The 19,585-nt window shown below is 36.4% G+C and overlaps 1 protein-coding gene across 1 annotated transcript in view; it reads right to left on the reverse strand.

The window, feature by feature from the left end:
- Positions 1–1,678: 1,678 nt before the first annotated feature.
- The window catches only part of PDS5A (PDS5 cohesin associated factor A), a 129,194-nt gene continuing 111,287 nt past the window's right edge, over positions 1,679–19,585 (reverse strand). Inside the window, exons 29-33 of the mRNA XM_040238049.1 lie at positions 19,378–19,440; positions 18,300–18,445; positions 17,160–17,268; positions 12,620–12,972; positions 1,679–4,316 (exon numbers count right to left, since the gene is read on the reverse strand). Of these exons, the coding sequence (XP_040093983.1) occupies positions 4,313–4,316; positions 12,620–12,972; positions 17,160–17,268; positions 18,300–18,445; positions 19,378–19,440 (675 nt within the window). The 3' untranslated portion in view covers positions 1,679–4,312. The remainder of the gene's footprint in view (positions 4,317–12,619; positions 12,973–17,159; positions 17,269–18,299; positions 18,446–19,377; positions 19,441–19,585) is intronic.

Consider the following 19,585-nt stretch of genomic DNA (forward strand, 5'->3'; position numbering starts at 1 on the left):
CAAAATATGTTTCTTGGAGCTAAATTCCTAGTTTATCCAAAGAAGCCACAGTATTTGTGCTTTACATGGGGGTGCATTCAGGATGGCAGGCAACCATGGTTTGGGGGCTGGGATCAGGTGCTCCAGGCTTCCCAGGTGGCGCTAGTGAAGAATCCGCCTGCCAACGCAGGAGATGCAAGAGATGTGGATTTGATCCCAGGTTGGGAAGATGCCCTGGAGTCAGAAATGGCAACCCACTCCAGTATTCTTGCCTGGAGAATCCCATGGACAGAGGATTCTGGTTGGTTATAGTCTGACATACAGTCAGATACAACTGAGTGACTTAACATGCACACCAGGTGCTCCAGAGTCTGAATAGAGCAGTGTTTTGCCCAAGGGAAGTGCTCAGGTGATGAAACAGCCATCTCATCTGCCCCAGTCCACTTTTATGCTTACTTCCTCCCATTTTTATGCTTACTTCCTCCCAGGCCACCCTGAATCTGGAGAGCCGACTCCTGCATCAGGTTCACGGTTCTCAGAATAGCACTGCTCTAGAAAAGGTGAGGATTTTCTGCTTCTACTGCCTCCATGAGGTCTCACGTCCAGGCATGAGTCACCTGGACAGCCACGTGTGCCCGTGTTGTGCTATTAGCTTTATATTGCTAGTCCTCCTAAGGCTTCTTAGTGTTTTTAATGCAGCCCCCACCACTGAGCTGTCTGTACAGAATGGTTATCTTCAACCCTTACTTTTTTTTTTTGTGGCTTCCACAGATCTGAACTTTGCACTAAGGTGCACCTGTGTATAACTGACCTCCAGGTGATTGCTTTACAAGCTTCTGGAAGAATGGATACAGTGTTGTTTCTTAGAGGGATGCATGGTCTTTGCTAGAGAAAGGAGTAACTAGAGAATGAAGGGGAGGAAAGTGCCTCAAGTTGGAATCAGCATTGATTACAAAATGTTGAGAAATACCCCCAAAATTCAGGTCCTGATCACCCGTTTGCCTGACTCATGTTCCTGTCGGACTCTGAAATAAGCACAAGTGAAGGATATTGTTACTCTTAAATGGAAATGAAAGATTGGAGCTCTGGTTTACAGACGTCTGATTATACTCATTTCCACTGTAGCTGGCTTGTAGCAAACTTTTAGCTTCTTGTAGGCAAAGCTATCATTATTTAGGCAGGTTGCAAAGATTCTTGCCAGACTGCTGGAGACTTGGTCACTAGTGGTTTCTACTGACCGTTATTTATGTGAATGAAAAGTATCCAAGTATGGAATAACAACCCCACTGAGGGTCAAGGACAGAAACCAGTCATGATAGCTTCTCTTACTTCTCATTCGGTTCACCTCTTATTCCACATACATGTATGTAATCTGCTTGTTCTCTATGAATTAGTTTTTGAGGTAAGTGTGCATGTTCAGAATTTGCAATAAAAAGGTATATCAACGGGTTAAATGGAAGGCCACTTTTAAGTTCTTAAAAGACAATTTCTAAAGTTTCCTAGATGCTCATAAGAATTCATCCCGTTATATTCTCCCTCAGTCACTGTAAGCCATGTAGTCAGAAGTTTGAAGGTGGCCTTTGATTCCTTATAGGGATGTGCAAGGTCCAGAATCTAAACAGGAAATATGCAAAGACATTTTATCAGCTTGTGACATACCAAGAGGGTACATGAATATTCAGGGTTCCACACTACTATATAATGCTGCATTTCTTGGTTTTATTTGAAACAATGCATATTTTTAGCATTTTAATGGTAGGATTTTACACTTGTCATTTACACAAATTACAAGGTTCTCTTCAAGTCTTTAAAAAATTTTTTTAAAAATTCAGCCCATGTGCAGCACAAGAATATGCAAAACTACTTTACATTATACACACTTTTTATCAAAGGAGATACAAAATTCTGGCTTGTAGTTTTAGACAAATACAAGAAGCTTCAAACTAGACACAAAGGGTTAACATTAATTCTCAAATATAAGTCTGCACTTTGTGTTGTATTTCTCTGAGATGTGAATACCAAATTCCTAAGAGATTTTACTTTTTCCTTTTTCAAAGGAAAATGACAAATTTCCCCTAAACAAGTCCCTCCCCATCAGCTCAATCCTACTCTCCCATCCCTTAGTGCCAGACACTTGCTTCATATTAAAAAAATCCAACGTGGGCCATTTACATTTTGTATGTGGACCAGATCCTTTTAGCTAACTCCTCTCCTGCAAAAATCTAAGCAGCCATAACTGATGGGAATGGCTGCTACACTGTGTTAAATATGACTTCACGCTAGGTAATCTAGTCAGCTATGATGCTGGATGATTAGTTAAAAGGAGATGAGAGAGGCGGCCTCTACTAGTGTGCTTTTTATTGGTGGCAAATTGGTGGCCTTAAGAATCAAGCTGTCTGATGCTAAGAGAACTTCAAAAGCTAAACAGAACATGCCCACTGCTGGCTTGAGGGACTTCTCTGATGCTTATGCATAGATATTCTTTTTCAGCATGTTGGAGGCAATATTTTATCTTATCTTTCTAAAGGATTATGAAGAGGCAATAAGGAAGAGTAGAACTTTTTCTGCCCTTTTAAAAGGTAATTATCTGGTATCCACTGTTCCCTAGCCATCATCCAATACCTAAATGAGTGTATATGCGTATTTAACAGAATTATCCATCTTTCAGTCAGTATACAGCCAACTCTTGATTACCTATGAGAACATTAAGTGACATTTACTACCAACAAATTTTACATTGAACATTATCATCCTTTTTGGACAGAGGTCATGTTCACTCTTTACATCTCATGTAGACTACAGCCTGTCAAGACCAAGTTATCACACAAACGTTTATGTCCTCAAACCCACGCTAGGTGTGTGCAAGGACACTGAGCACATTCAGATAGAGCTTTGGGGAAAGGGCTTCAGTGGAGAGTGGGGGACAGGTGAGAAAGGACCAAACTCGAGTTCCTCCTGAATTAGCTCTTATGGTATGCTTTGTTATTTTAATTTTATGATTAATTACATGATTTTATGCAAAATCTAAAACCTGAGGCATAGTCACTATTTTGTATAGATAATGGAGAGTTGACTGTAATCATGTTGTTTATAACTTTAGCCCTTTCACATAAAAACTGCACAGGAAAACATAATGTGATAAAAAGATTAAAAAAGACTACCATATGACATCTAGAAGCATTTATTTTATGCAAAAAACTTAAATATGAATATGTGTACACAAAAAGTGCACACATCACCTATGTCAAGAAACAATATATTGATGCAATAGTTGTCTTCAAAAATAAACATAAAAACGGAGCCCAGACCGGCAGACAAAGCAAAACACTTATTTCCCAACAGCACAATGCTGAAATTGATAGCAATCCTAAGCACCTCCCACTTTCCTTACAAAGCTGCCAAAGTCCAACTATTTAAAAAGAATTGACTTTTTTTTACATCAATAATAAAAATCTGGTGACAAACATTATAAAACCAAATGCTGGACAGTTTTTACTCCTTTAAAATTTCAAATATTCCAACATAATCACAGGAGTAAAAACCACTTTAAAATGATATGCTTTATGAAACAGACAATATGTACATTTATTGAAAATTATATTAAACTAAAATGGAGGGGAAATCAAAATATGAAGTGATATGAAATCAATAATAATTTTAATTATTTTCTCACTCTGATAAAAATCAGAAAGCAACATTTATAAAATTGCCACCACATCACTTTTCATAGCAGGGAACTGAAATCTGTACATCTCATTTTGCAGAAAAGTAGGCAGGCAGAAAGAATTATACATAAAAGTTTCCAAAAGGAAAAAAAAAGACATATTTAATCTGATTTCTCTTCTTCTAAAAAATTAATTCAGTAGACTTCTATTTTTTTTCTTGTGTAACACGGGAAATTCCTGGCTCTAAAACTGATGAATTTTCATTGTCAGTGTAAGGACATCCTGTTACTTTCTTTAAAATAAAGACTGCAGCATGGAAATTAATGGTGTATTATGCCGTTAAACTCCAGATATGCAGGAACTGGAACCAAGTGTTAAGCAATTTGCTTAATTATTGACTTTTCCTAAGAAAAGTCTGGGGGGAGGGTGGAAAAGAGTTGCTTTTAGCCTCTCTCTCAAGAGTTTCTGCTGTACATTTCCATCAAAGGAGTTGTGGTCATGTGAAAAAAAGGAAGTAATAGCTTTTTTTTCAGTTTTCAAGGCAGAAAGTGTGTTCTGAAGTTAGCTTCATTTTCTGTTCAAGGTCATTCTGAATCCAAGTTTTTGCAGAAGCTAGAGCCTGCTTCTGTTTGGCCTTCATTTTCTCCCTTTGCAAATAAATTTTCTTTTTACCTTGGGGATAGGAGAAAGCAATGTTAGTAAGATAAAAACAGGAAAACAAACCATACATAGATTTTTTCTATAGTTATTATCTAAAATCTGAAAAATTCTTTCATTTTTCACATGAGACTTCACTTGATTTAGGAATCTTTCCCTAAACTATATAAAAACAAAATACCAATTAAGAAGTTTTTATAAGCATTGCTACCCAATGCCCAATTTGCTTATTACTACAATAAAACACTAAAAGCTATTTGAAATAATTTTTAATTAATACTTCCAAAATTATATAGTAAAAAAATTATTAGATAACTATGGCAAAATGAATTTAAAAAGCAATAAAAGTTCTGTTCTTTAGTTTACTAAAAAAGGAGGAAAATTTAGCTTAATTCTGCTATGAATAATCCCCCATTGATTCTATGTCCCGAAAAGGGAGGGAAAATTAAGACCCCTGGAAAGATGAAGTAGTGGGATAGGGTCTCTTCTTTTCCCTTCAACTCCTCTCTGGGACGAGAAAGAAGCCGTTTAAGGGGTGAGGGAGTGGTAGGTGGGGAAAACTGAGCATGCTGGAGTTCGGGTCTGTGTGAGGTTATTTGTTCAATTTAGGGGCAAAGTACTAGTAGTTACCTAGCCTACGTAATTCCACATTTGGGGGTGGGGTGGAAAAGTCATGGCTTGCAGGATCTCAGTTCCTGGACCAGGGACTGAACCTGGGCAAAGGCAGCGAAAAACCAGGAATCCTAATCACTAGGCTGCCAGGAAACTCCTTATCATTCCACATTTTTAATCAGCCATTAAGACTGTGTCTCCCTGATGATTCCAAACTTGGGAAAGAAAGATAAGGGGGATATTTACTTATATTCCCAAATCCCAATGTTACATATACCTTTTATAAAGATAACAATGCTAACAACAACAAAAAGTAATTAAGATTCTCATAGAGTATTAATGTTATAATAGAATTTAATAATATGATATCAAAGAATCCTCTACAAGCTGCCTGCTGCACCTTCAGGAAGCTTCCCTTTAATAACTCTGAGTCCTCAGTATCTTTCTGTCTGCTCTCACAGACTTTTAAACGATCCAGGTCACTAGAACAATTTCCTGGACTTGATTCTATGTCCCAAAGTGAAGTGCCATCACTTCCGAGCACTTGGCTTCTGAAAGATTTCATATTATTTTGATAAAAATTCACTTCAATTTTATAATATTGAAGAATATTTATATTAAACTAATATATGGTTGTTTAATACATAAGGAAACATACTTAGGGGATACTTCTAAAATATAAATTTGTGATGTGAGGAAACCTTCTCAATATACAAATGAGCACAGGAAATAGTAAATTCTTTGCTTAATAAAATAAAAATTCCAAGATTCTTGGACACTCTAATACTAAGCATACTACACAAAACACATTAATCCAACACTGCTGTTATCCTATTTGATAAGTTCCTTAAATTCAGTCTTCCCATATGTCCCAAGTTTAAGGATTGTATCTCCATGGCTGTTTATTGATATTTTCTTTTTCAGGGAAGAATTTGGTCTTAAAGGTAAATAAAACATACTCAACAATCAGCCCACCTATAAAAACACATTTTCAGTGCAAAACGTTTCGGACTGTTTGCCATTTGGATAACAGTTTAAAAACAAAGGGAAAACAAGTGAACTAATAACTGAAAAGATGGTGAATCCTCCGTTCTCAAACTCAGGAGGCCAACATTAAGTGACCAGTTGTACAGATACTATTTCCCAACTATAGTATACAAATAGCTGAGTTTTATAAACCTACAGAGTAAATTCAACGAATTTTCTCTAAAGAAGGAACAATTTCAAATGCAGCTCAAAATATAAACAGGAACATTTGTTGGAACACACACATGGAAGCTGATGGAATACATTTATTGCAAAAATCCAAAGGGGTCTAAAAAATCCTACAGGTAAGTTTACAAGTCAAAATCCTGAATTAATAAATGAATTATATAAGTAGAAATCTTACTAAAAATTATTATTTACTCAATGTTGTCAATGAGAGGACCTAACAAGAGGAATTCTAGAGGGGTGTGTACTTGCTGCACTGTGTAAGTGACAGCTGTGGTATGTAAATGGCTGCAGAGGCTACCACTTAAGGGTCCTGTGTTATAGGGCTGGATTAATGGGGTTACAAAGCATCTAGACTGTGGCTGAAATATACTTGGGCCTCAAACACGGTTTTCATTAATTAGTTAATAATAAAGTTTAAATAATCATAAAATATGGTAAGAGTATAAATACCAAGTAATAAAACTGGGCAAGTTTTCTGGAGGTGATGCTAGTAGTACCCAGTGTAGACTGCCTGCCTACCTTGAGGAGATCTGACACTCAGATCTAAAAGGAGAGATGGCGTATAGGAGGCAGGGTAATGCCCGGAAAGGCTCTTTTCAGATGTTAATCTAAAGGCAGCTGTGACCAGAGCAGGAACGGACCATACCATCAGTGAAGTGAGAAATTACGTACGTAAAATGTGTGAAGAGTAATGCAAGGTCAAGAAAAAGACTGACGAAGTAGCGTCTGGAGTTAAGATACTAGGGTCAGATAGGCCCAAGGATGCCTGGCCTTGCTCTCAAAGGCTTACATTCAAGCTTAAAATCTGGGGGCAAGTTAAATTAGTTTTAGCGCAGTGATCCAGACCCAGATCTGATTCCACAATGCAAGGACCCTAGGCTACACTTCAAGTTGCCAGGGCAGTAGTAAGTGACATGATCCTACCACTGTGGGTTCATCCTTAGCTCAGAAATGCAGTGCTTGATGGCTGTCAGCACTGGCAACCCTGTCTCTTTATTAACTACATGGTCGAAAGGGTACTGATAATCTTAACAGGCTGATTCAAGGTGTTTGTATTAGCTCTGTATTCTGAATTGTTCAGTCATGTGGCTTTAACTTGTATCTGATTCTCACTGGGTCTCAGGAAAATACAGGTGAGATGTCAAATCAGAAAATACAGGTAAGATGTCAAATCAATCGCAGGTAATTTTTGCAGTTAATGAAAAGTATGTTTAGAAACTTATAGGAAGGTGAAAGCTAGAGTTTCCCATGAAATAAAAAATAAAATCGGCACCTTCAGAATTTTGACCAGTGTTTTCTCAAGCTGAAGGATAGAACAATAGCTGAGTCACAAGGAACTTTTGTTTTAGTGTGTCTATTCCTATTACTTGGTGGTGGTGGTGGTTTAGTTGCTAAAGTGACTCTTTGTGACTCCACAAACTGCAGTCCATCAGGCTTCCCTGTCCTTTACCATCTCCCGAAGCTTGCTCAAACACATGTCCATCGAGTCGGTGATGCCTTCTAACCATCTCATCCTCTGTCACCCCAATTTCCTTCCTACCCTCAATCTTTTACAGCATCAGGGTCTTTCCAATGAGTTAGCTCTGAGTATCAGGTGACCAAAGTATTGGAGCTCAGCTTCAGCATCCATCCTTCCAATGAATATTCAGGGTGGATTTCCTTTAGGATGGACTGGTTTGATCTCCTTGGTGTCCAAGGGACTCTCAAGCATCTTCTCTGTGTTACACCACAGTTTGAAAGCATCAATTATTCGATGCTGGCTCAGTGTTCTTTATGGAGCAACTCTCACATCCACACATGACTACTGGAAAAATCACAGCTTTGACTATATGGACCTTTGTTGGCATGGTGATGTCTGCTTTTTAATATAGTGTTTGTCATAGCGTTTCTGCCAAGGAGAAAGTGTCTCTGAATTTTGTGGTTTCAGTCACTGTCTGCAGTGATTTTGAAGCCCAAGAAAATAGTCTGTCACTGTTTCCACTTTCCCTCCTCTATTTGCCATGAAGTGCTACACATTAAAACATCTCCTTTTTACACATTAAGAGGAGAAACAAGTAACAGTGGTGAATGTTCATGGTTTAGAGGAGAAATATAACCAACTGCAGCTGTCACTATTAACACTATGCAGTGTTAATAAGGGACATGACCAGGATTCAAAACCCCTGCTCTGTGTAGCACCAGCCAGGTGGCCTGGGAAAGTAACTGTTACAGGTCTAACCTCCTTATTTCTAACATACAGTTGGTGCTTGCTTTATAAAGATGGTTGCCTTAAATAGACATTTAACAACCTTTCCCTATTACCACAATTATTTCTACCAATATACCAGAACCCCCACACATTATTCCGCCTACTATCCCTTCAATGCTCTCCTAGTGTTACGTGCTTCATTTAAGTTTGGCACTTTCAAGAACATCTGATCTCTCCCTTGGTTTTCTCCCTCTCTAAAGCTGAAATGCCGGGGCTTTTCTCTGCATGAATTCTGAAATAGGTTTAAAAGATGACTATAGTTTTTGTCTGACTTAAACTATGATTATTTTAACCAGCTTCTTATGTAATAATTTTAAAAATTAACTGTACTCAAACACTTTCCACTCTATGGAACAAAGTTTCACATATATAAACTATATTAGTTATAAAGTCTTTTCAAAGTATCCTCTATTAAACTAGTTTTGTACGCATGTATAGTACTCATAGAATTAAGACTAAATTTTACCTTAATAGGACAATATAATATGGACTCCAGAGTGACAATGCCTGGTTTTAATCCTTCCTCTACTTTGCTTATTCATGTAAGCAAAGGGAACAAAAGCTGCAGGGACTCTCTATTCTTGGATTTCTTCCTCTTTATAAACTAGGGATACTGATAGTACTTACCCATGTAGCGATGTTTTAAGCACTTAATAGCTTAACAAAGAGTTTAGAATTGAGCCTGACTAATCATAAGCACTGTATTAGTGTTAACTATCATCAGTCTTATGTAAGAATTTTTTAAGTGAAACAAAATATGTAACATAAAATTTACAATTGTAATCACTTATGTACACAGTTCAGTGTGCATTAAGTACATTTACACTGTTGTACAATCACTGCCATTTATCTCTATTAGGCTGATACAAAAGTAACTGTGGTTTCAGACTGTGAATTTTAAATCATTATAACTAGGTTCAAACACATCTTTATTAATCAAAATAGGAACCAACACATTTTTTCCCAACTAACATATTTTTGTCAACAAGAAATAAGTTTGTTTATTCCTGTAGCATAAAAATTCGTGCTTCAGGATTCAACAAACTCTTGGAAAACATTTTCTGCCTCCTGTTGGCTGTGGTAGCATTTTCCTTGCAGAAAACTGTTGAGATGCTTAAAGATGTGGTAGTCAGCTAGTGAGAGGTCAGGTGAATATGGTGAATGAGGCAAAACTTCACAGCCCAATCTGTTCAACTTTTTAAGTGTTGGTTTTACGATGTGTGGTTGAGAACTGTCATGGAATAGAACTGGCCTACTAATACTGGCTGCAGGTGTTGCAGTTTTGTTGAGCACACTTCTCAGATGTAAGGGCTTTGCCAGTGTTCAGAAAGCTGACCACCAGCAGCAGACCACCAGACAGTGACCAGGACCTTGTTTTGTGCAAGTCTGGTTTGGGAAGTGCTTTTGGAGCTTCTTCTTGGTCCAACCATTGAGCTGGTCGTCACCAGTTGTCATAAAATCCACTTTTTTGTTGCCTGTCACAATAACCTGAGAAATGGTTCCTCCTTGTTGCACAGAGTAAGAGAAGATGACATTTCAAAATGACTACTTTTGATTTGCAGTTAGCTCATGAGCCACCCACTTATCGAGCCTTTTCACCTTTCCAGTTTGCTTCAAGTGCCAAACAACCGTAGAATGGTTGATGGCGAGTTCTTCTGCAACTTCTTGTGTAGCTGCAAGAGGACCAGCTACAATGATTGCTTTCAATTAGTCATTGTCGACTTCTGATGCCCTGCCACTATGCTCCTCATCTTCAAGGCTGCTGTCTCCTTTGCAAAACTTCTTGAACCACCGTTGCACTGTATGTTCATTAGCAGTTCCTGGGCCAAGTGCATTGTTGACTTGTGAGTTGTCTCCGCTGCTTTACGACTCATTTTGAACTTAAAACTGTTTGAATTTGCTTTTTGTCTAACATCATTTCTACAGTCTACAATAAATGTCATTAGCAAAAAAAAGCAAGAAAGGCACATTAAAATGATGTAAAACATAAATACATTTATTTAAGAATGTATATGAATATCAAAGAGCGGAGTTCAATAACACAAACCCGCAATTACTTTTGTACAACCTAATAAAGAATATTAGGATTAATATTTTAATAGAATATTTTCATCCTCCCAAACTGAAACTCTGTATCTATTAACAGTAATGCCAGCCCCCCACCCTCACCCCTGGCAACCACCTCATTCTACCTCTATGAATTTGACTACTCTAGTATCTCATGTAAGTGGAATCATACACTGTTTGTCCTTTTGGGTCTGGCTTATTTCACTTAGCATAATGAATGTCTTTAAGGTTCATCCATATTGTAGCACGAGTCAGAATTTCACTGCTTTATGTAGTAATACAAATAATTCTTATGTTTTTATCAGTCAATAGACCTAAAGTGAAAGTTTCTCTGCTCTCTTCTGGAATTAATAAGCTGGGGAAGTATATTCTTTGAGGGCAAGAATCTATCTATTTTGAATACTTATGTGTTGCCAACACCCAGCACAATGCTGGCAGTCTAATCCATCTGTATTTGTTAGAAGAACAAATGAGAAGTTTAAAGAGCTATACTCATGTGCCTATAATGTATTTATTTCTATGCAAGAGGATATTGTGAGTAATATAGAGTTTCTGGAGTAATTAGGTTTCCAAACAAAAGTCATAATCCTAGAACTTAAGGGAAGAGTTGTAGATTAGATTAAGAAAGAATGGAAAAGACAAAAGGAAGCTTGGCAGAAAGTTTCAGAATGTCCTTCCATGTTTTGTTAGCCATGCATTAATAGTCAATAAATCAATCAGAAGTTTCTAAGATATGTGCACAGTATCTATTCTACTGAAGTACTATGGTACTGAAGTACTATCACGAACACCTATCATCAAAGAATTTTGTATAGTGTGTAACACATTGCCCAACCGATCTACTAACTGGCATACTTAAGACTTCTAAGGTATCTTTTCACTCTTAAAAGAGATATTTTAAGATTTTTCAGAAGGCCCAAAGCCATTTAAAATCAAGAGCAGTTTCTGGCATGTAAGCCATTTTTGTTGGGTTTGTTTAATACTTTGGGGGCATATGGTGTAACTAAAAGCAGAGCAATGGGTTTTACAATGCTCAATTTCAGAGACAAGGTTGGTTGCTACTGAAAATATTTTCAGGGTTCAAGTTAAGTGCCTGGATATTTTGGTTAGATGGGAAAAGGACGATTAGTGACAGATAAGATCAGGTGGCTCAGATGGCCTGGGGTGATATCAGTAGTATTTTATGTGGGTGAGGAAGGGCCAGAATTCTAGAAACCCTTTAGAGAATTCTGGCTATCTCTTCCAATGAAATTTCTTCAGTTTTTGCATAACTAAAAATATATTAAGGGGTAAAGCAACTAGAATTCAAAACAGTGGTTAATTACTGAGCATTTATTCTACACAAGGCATTTTGTTGAGTGCTTTCTATTTAATGATCCATTTAATTCTTACAACAATCCTTTGAGGAAGGTATTATCATATTGTCTTACTGATGAAGAAAAGGAGGCCAAGGTTAAGTATGTTGTTCCAGGTCAAAGGTCCAGGTTTGAGGAGAAAATAATAAAATTTGTCCCCAATATTGGCTTTCTACTTTTAGTACATAAAACTGGAAGTGAACAGAAGAAACTCCTATTACTTAGTCAGATTTGGGCCTGGATCAGCTGCCATTAGATGCTGAAAAGGTACTTAAGAGACATTTAAAATGTAACAAATCTAATAACCCCAAACTTCAGAATTTCATAAATGTTAATTTAAAACCCAACCCAAACATGATCAAAGACGAGCAGCTGTGAGGTTATTTCTCATTGGGAAGGGTAGGGGAGAGAAGTAAGTTGTTGACTTATATTAAAGTTTACTGTAACAAGTGGAATTAAAGCACAAGATATACTTGTTCATGTATCATGACATCTATTTACTCCATTCTGGGACTTCTGCATCAAAAAAGTAGCTGTTTATATTTAGTAAACCCCAGGCAACTATGTGAAGAAGACCAAGATAATAATATCCTTGCTAATAAATAGAAATATCAAAATACCATATCCTAATTTAGGAGATCTCTCTTCAAATTGTTGTCCTGAAGTTTATGAGCTAAAAACAAATGCCATCATAACTTACTCAGGAAAACCAGGGGGCAGTTTTCACTCCCAAATGGCTAGGTATTTGGGTGTGATGCCTGGCAACTAGGAATAAAACAAAATGTCTAAACTCAAAGTTCAGAAGGAATGGAGTACGTTACCTTTGCAAGTCAATCTGTCTCTCTGTCGGCGCTGCCTTTTTGGCTGTGTCTTGCAGTTTGGGTGCTTTGGCATTACCTGCTTCCAGACCTCCAGGGCTCTCCTGACTGACTGCAGCTCTCTTTCTTCCCTTACTAAGAGGTTTATTTATATCATCATTTTTGGTTGCATTGCCCTGAGATTCAGATTTGGGTCGACGTCCTCTCCTGGGTTTTGAAGGGGCAGGTGGTCCTGATTCATCTGCTTTCTCATCTGTTTTTTGTTGGATATTCTCTGCACCAGCTGCTGTTACTGTTCTTTTCTTTCCTCGGTCACTGCTGATGTTGCCCTGGGCAGACTGATCAGAATTAATCTCCTAGAAGAGCAGAAAACAATTTTATGAACAGAAATTCCTTAAATATCACTGATCTGACTAGAAGAAGCATTCTGCAAGTATTTTAGGAGTTGGGATTTCAGGGTTTCTAACTCACTGCTTATATCCCATGAGGAATGTAAATTCCTTAAGGGTAAGGACTGAACACTATACCTAACCATAGTGCATGGCAAATATTATACTCAGTAAATATGTATTAAATGGCACAGGCAGTTACACAAGAAAACCTACTCAGCTGTTCTTTCATACTCATTTTAAATAAAAACGTCCTTTTTATTGCTAGTATGTTCTTAATGTTACCACTTTTCAAAAGCAGGGAGGATGTTTTCAAAATTCAATGTTATTTTCTTTCTCTATGATGCATCTAACCATAATAATCTTCATAGTTCTGTAACAGAAAGTTCTTTAATATCTCACTTCACTCATTCATTCAAACTTTTGTCTCTTCTTATTGAATCGGTCATTAACCTATTTTTTTCTGAACATTCTCTTTTTTTTCCTCTTTCTAGTTTGGCATACATATTGTCATCTAAGATCTTTAAGCTAATAAAATTCGATTTTAGTTTAACAGACATAACGGACATTAGGACGAATAATAGTTTTCAGGATGAAAGTGACCTTTATATGAATGAAATTTAGGAATCAACTATAATAATTTGAATTGATTCAAGGGAAACAAAGGACCACTATCATCATTCAAAAAATGAAGACTATATCTTTTCAGTTAATTAACTTTCATTTCCCCTCAAAATGTTTTCAGAATGACCAGGAAATACATATAAATCTTTCATGTTTCAAGATAATTTACTTAAATGAAAACTCATGAAAATAGTATCTTAAGTTAGAAAATCCAAAAAAATCAGTGTTTCATGTTGAGGATTAAAACATTAAAGTTTATCTTAAGAGAACAGATAATACATGAAGGAAAAAGAGTAAGGTGGTCCACACAGGGTAAACTGTTAAACAGTATACAATGGATTAGAGCAGAGATATGCAAAGTCACCTGGTGAAAGATAGTGATTCCTGGGCAAAATAAAAAGGCCAATAAAGATGACTAAGTATGGTTAAACCTGAAGTAGAAACCATTCACTCAACTTGGTGTCTATTACATGTAGTGGCTGCTGTGCATAGATTGGGGAACAAAACTGATACTGTGCTGGTCCTCAACAGATAAGCATAATAGATGATTAATCTTTTTTAAAGAGTAAACAAACATTTAAGTACAGATTACCCTAAGTGCTGAAGAGATTAAAGAAAGGGGCATTCAGGAAAAAAATAAATAAATAAAAGGAAAATATCAATTTGATTATTCTGGGGAATAACAGTATCAGAGCAAGGCTTACCATGTGGAAAGTAAAGTGTTCTAGACAGATGCAAGAGGCAACATGAAACACCCAAAGAAGGAAAGAGCTTGGAAGATTTAAGTAACTTGAAGTGACGTGAGACTGGTATTAAGGCAGGAGAAGCAAGCGTGGGCTAGATCATGAATGCTTTATGGGACCTTTAAGAAATCTGATTTTATTTTAAGTGCTAATAAAAGTTGTTGTTGTATAGTTGCTAAGTTGTGTCCTACTCTTTTGTGACCCCATGGACTGTATGTAGCCCACCAGGGTCCTCTGTCCATAATAAAAGTCACTGATGGACTTTAAGCAGAGGGCAAACATAATCCAAATTATATTTTTAAAAAGATCATGCTGGGTGCTATATTTGGTGACTAGATCAGAAGGGAGCAAGAGTGTTAACAAGAAGGTATAACTACTACAGCATCAGAAGTTCAGTTACTGAGTTCCCTGGTGGCCTAGGTTTAATCTCTAGTTAGTGAAGTTCCCACAAGCTGTTGCAGCATGGCCAGAAAAAAAAAGAACAGAGATAATTTTAAAAAGGGCAAATACGAACAAGCAATTCACATAAGAGTACATCCAAATGGGTCAACAAAAATAAATCTAAAATTAAAACAACAGTGGGGTATTAGTTTTGATACTCTAAATGGAAGAAGATTCAAAAGAACTATAAAACCTGCCGATGGTGGATATGTAGAGAAAAAAGTACCCGCTTAGTAGAAATGTCAGGTGTTCTAACTTTCTGAGAAAACAATATAGAAACATCTAAAATCTCTAGTATTTTACTACTTGACCCAGCAATCCCACCGCTAGAAAAAAATCACCAGTAAGTTTAATGCAACATTGTTTGCACTGACAAAGAAGGGGGAAAGGATTTATTTGTATACATGTAAGAAAATGATAACTCTGGAGAGAAAAAATTGAACACACAAGACAAGGCTGTTTAATAGGGGAAAAAAGACTGTATTAAAAGTCATGTACATGATCATGTTTACATATTTATGAACATTATGTATATGTGCCTATGTATAACAAACTCATGCAAAAACCAAATGAAGAGGCATGAAGGCACAGTCATGCCTACAGTCAGCTACAGGCATGAAGAAAAAGACTCTAAAGCGCAACACTGGCAGTACTGCTTGCCTGCATCCATGGAATGTTAGTACCTTACTTCTTCTAACCACCTCCCTTATTCATTCTTCATATTACAATTTGATTTCTCTCACAGAGTGAATAATAGAAAATATTCTGATCTGTAAACATGCATATCCAATTTGTTGGATAGTTTTTATTTATATAACTAATTAACTGGTTTACACATCAACCTCTTTGAGAAACTGGTTAGCAAGAAACACTCCCTTAGATCATATCTTTTTTTAATATACTAGCAACACAGTGTTTTGAGCCTGTAAGACTGAGGACCAGATCCTGGAAAGAAATGATCATATCAATTTATGGGAGATCTGACTGGGAAGCTATCAGGCTTTTGCCAAAACACGACATGTCTCTTTAGGCAACACTGAATTGTTAAAACATTCTTTGGAAGTATGAAAAACTTAAAACAGGGTTTGGAACAAAACAATATAATATTACAAGTCAAAGTCACATTTTGACCCCTCAAAAATGAGAATTTAAATATCCAATTTATCTTTTATACAATTTTATTGCAAAGGTTGGGAAGGTTATAGATAGCTGTTTATACTATGTAAACATTTGCATACCTGTACTACCTCTTAATACACATGACAAGCATGTTTAACTAAGTATCTGTAACAATATGCATTTCTGAATCGAAGCATATTTATGCAATATTAAAATCTATAAAAAGATCCCACAATACCTAAATCTATTGGCTTCTGAATTCTAAGACATTTGAGAGGTTCCCTGAATCTACTGACATAGTGAAGTCCAGCTAGCAAAGAGCTTGAGTATGGACAGTGAGAGACTGACCAAAAAATGAACCTTATCAGGACTTCCCTGGTGGTCCAGTGGTTAAAAACCTACCTTCCACTGCAGGGGATGCAGGTTTGATCCCCGGTCAGGGAACCAAGATCCAACATACCGCAGGGTGACTAAGCTTGCATGCCTCAACTAAGACTCAATGTAGCCAAATAAATAAATATATGTAAAAAAATAAGAACCCCTATCTGTTCAGTTTGAGTTCAGACAAGTTTTGATAGGAAAAGTTCAGCTATTGTGGAATGACTGTATAGTCCTATATTTTATGTACCTGAGGGTAATTCCTAAAACATCTTATAAATACCATAAATATATGGTGTGTAAAAAAAGTATGTCAAAAATATGATTCTACAGAAAAAAAAATATTACTATTCTTATACTATTCCAACTCAGGAAAGTTATCCTCCTTCCAATGTTACATTCCTTTCTATCCTGCTGAAAATTTAAGAATATTGGGAGCTATAGATAAAAGATCCACCATCAAAGAAAGAATGCAGCTGTTAAATAGATAAAAACTCAAACATTAAGGCTAGCTCATAAGTTTAACTTAAACAAGAAGTGTTGATCTCTGGCAGGAGTCAATGAAGTATTGAAAACAAGATCTCAAAACCCCTCAGTTCCTATTCTTTCAAGGTACTGGGAAAAGTAGTGTGGTAGAAAGACACCATTATGGGTGACCACACAAGCTCTGGTGAAATGAAGAAAGTGAACATAGAATCATTTCTGGAGAGAGAAAGCACAGTAAGCACAGGTATACACACATGTATAGTATGTAGTATACATTAATGTACTGACTGTGGGCTTTTCACTCCTTCATGAAACTGTAGTAAGAATCTCCATGGGAGAAACTCATTAAATTGAAAATTTTACCTTATTCTTTACTGGGTCAATATTCTTTACTGGTGTGACAGAAATAATTCTTACAGGGTTCTCCTCGTTTTCACTAACACCAGTTTCTGCTGCCTCTGAACTCTGTTCCCTGTTGAAGAGAAACACACCAAAACTTCTTTATTTGACCACATGAATACAAGGGTTACTCTCTCACTATACCAATAAGAAAACAGGAGGCTTAGACTGGCTTAGAAGGATGGCCAAGTTAGCAAGCCTCATATCTGTGGCTACAGCCTATTGCCCTATTATACCAAGTTACTGATTTCCATTTAACCTTACTAATGTAAGAAAGAAATGACTGCCTAAAATCACCTGATAGATTAGTTTTCAAGAAACAAACAACATAAGTATTCTATAAGCCTATCTGCTGGGGGTGGAAAACCAAGCAAAAGTACAGCAGATTAAGACTATCGCTTTCTTCAGTCTGTGCCCTTAATTAGCTCTAAGAGAGGGGGCTGCTAGAAAGGGCCACAGGAAAGGTGTTTGACGCCCACCATCCATGTAAACCACAGATGTCCCACGTTAATATTTTTATATCTTTGGATCCTACTGCTAAAAATGTGTTTAAAACACTACCGGTTGAATTTATTCTTAAAATATCATGAAACAGAATAAAATCTTTAAAAGCCTCATTATTCAGTGTTTGTAAGAGTAGGGTCAGGTGGAAATTTTTATGCAGTAGCTAAGACAGTAAACACCTGACATGTTAAACATGGAATCTTTAATAATAAGTGGAAAATGTTATTAACAATGTTATGTTTATTCATGTTATACTAAATCTCTTGAGTTAAAAAGCATGTAAATAAATTTGTTTAAAGAGTTATATTTTCAGTTTTCCTAAGTGTTAAATTTGCACATATACCCACACACTTCCAAGTAAATTAGTTTTACAACAAATTCTTTTTTTTTTAACCTTTTTATACATTCAGAATGCTAAATGGTTTCCCAGTATGTCATACACACTCAATCACCATCATTAATTATACTAAAACTCAGCACTATGTTTTTTACTAAGATGCTCCCTAAAGACCATTTTTGTTATGTGCTTTAAGAAAAGGAACTGAAAGATGAATCTAGTAGTGAGTGATCGTAACAAGAACAACTGAAGAAAAAAATTGCCTTGGTCGATTTCCGGTGGAAGGGTTCAGCTCTGAATTTACATTAATATTGCTTCCGGTCTCAGTTCCAGTGCTTCTAACATATGGTTTCCTTCCCGTTGCTGACAAAGGCTTGTTTACAGCACCTAGTACTCCAGCAGGTTTTGGCTAGAAATTACATATACGCATGTTATTTTATACCTTACTAAAAGGAATACATATTAATTTATACACATGTAAGGGATTACTGTTTTGCTTAAGCCCAGGAACTGCTGTTAAAACAGTTGTTATTGGCAAGTTAAATCCTAAATTTATTAGAAATGATAATTCTGTAATACTATGTCTGAACATAAATTGAAGTCAGAAGTATTATTCTTTTAAAAATAACTATGCAGAAAAAAAACTATGCAATAATTATTCTTTATTGTTCAATTAAAATAAAAAGTGCCCCTAAAACACAGTGAAATACATAATGAGTAAGGCATAGTAAAATGCCTTACAGATAAAAACTATTGAGTGTATATAGTTTTAACAGTTTAGATACTTTATCAAATACTAAATTTCCTTTTTCCTTTTGCTCTTTTAGATGTCATATTACCTTTATAGGATATAAACTAACTTATTAATACTTTAAAATTATTTCTTTTCTTTTTCTTAAGTTAAGTCGCTCAGTCGTGTCCGATTCTTTGCGATCCCATGGACTGTAGCCCACCAGGCTCCTCCATCCATGGGATTTTCCAGGCAAGAATACTGGAGTGGGTTGCCATTTCCTTCTCCAGAGGATCTTCCTGACCCAGAGATTGAACCCAGGTCTCCCGCATCAGAGGCAGACGCTTTAACCTCTTTATTATATGATTTCTCAGGGAAATTTGCATTGTGAATTCTAAATAACTTGAACCCTATCCGTACTGATGAGGACACATGGTTTTAACTAAAAAATGGTTCATGGCAGAAAAAAGTCCAAGAGAACAAATGCTTTAGATGCTACAATCCACAACATGATTTCTAAGAATCAGGAACTATAAAATTTGAGGGACGTTTAAGGTTAGCAGTAATATGGACAGGAGATAAAGATCCCCCCATTATCTAGTATATAATACCTTTCCTGTTAACAGAAGTACTCTTGTCTCTTCTGAAATATAACTCTTGTCATTACAGAAGTCCTATCAAAAAAAAAAGTGAACATGCATATTTTTATTGTTCATAAAAGACTCTTCAGACATTATGCCTTACAGTAACAGGTTCATTTATGCTATGAAACCTATCAAATCATCAAAGCTATTTCATGAACCATACTATAAGTTTAGT

The sequence above is a fragment of the Oryx dammah genome, unplaced genomic scaffold (genome assembly GCF_014754425.2).
Source record: "Oryx dammah isolate SB20612 unplaced genomic scaffold, SCBI_Odam_1.1 HiC_scaffold_3, whole genome shotgun sequence".
NCBI classification, from domain to species: Eukaryota; Metazoa; Chordata; class Mammalia; order Artiodactyla; family Bovidae; genus Oryx; species Oryx dammah.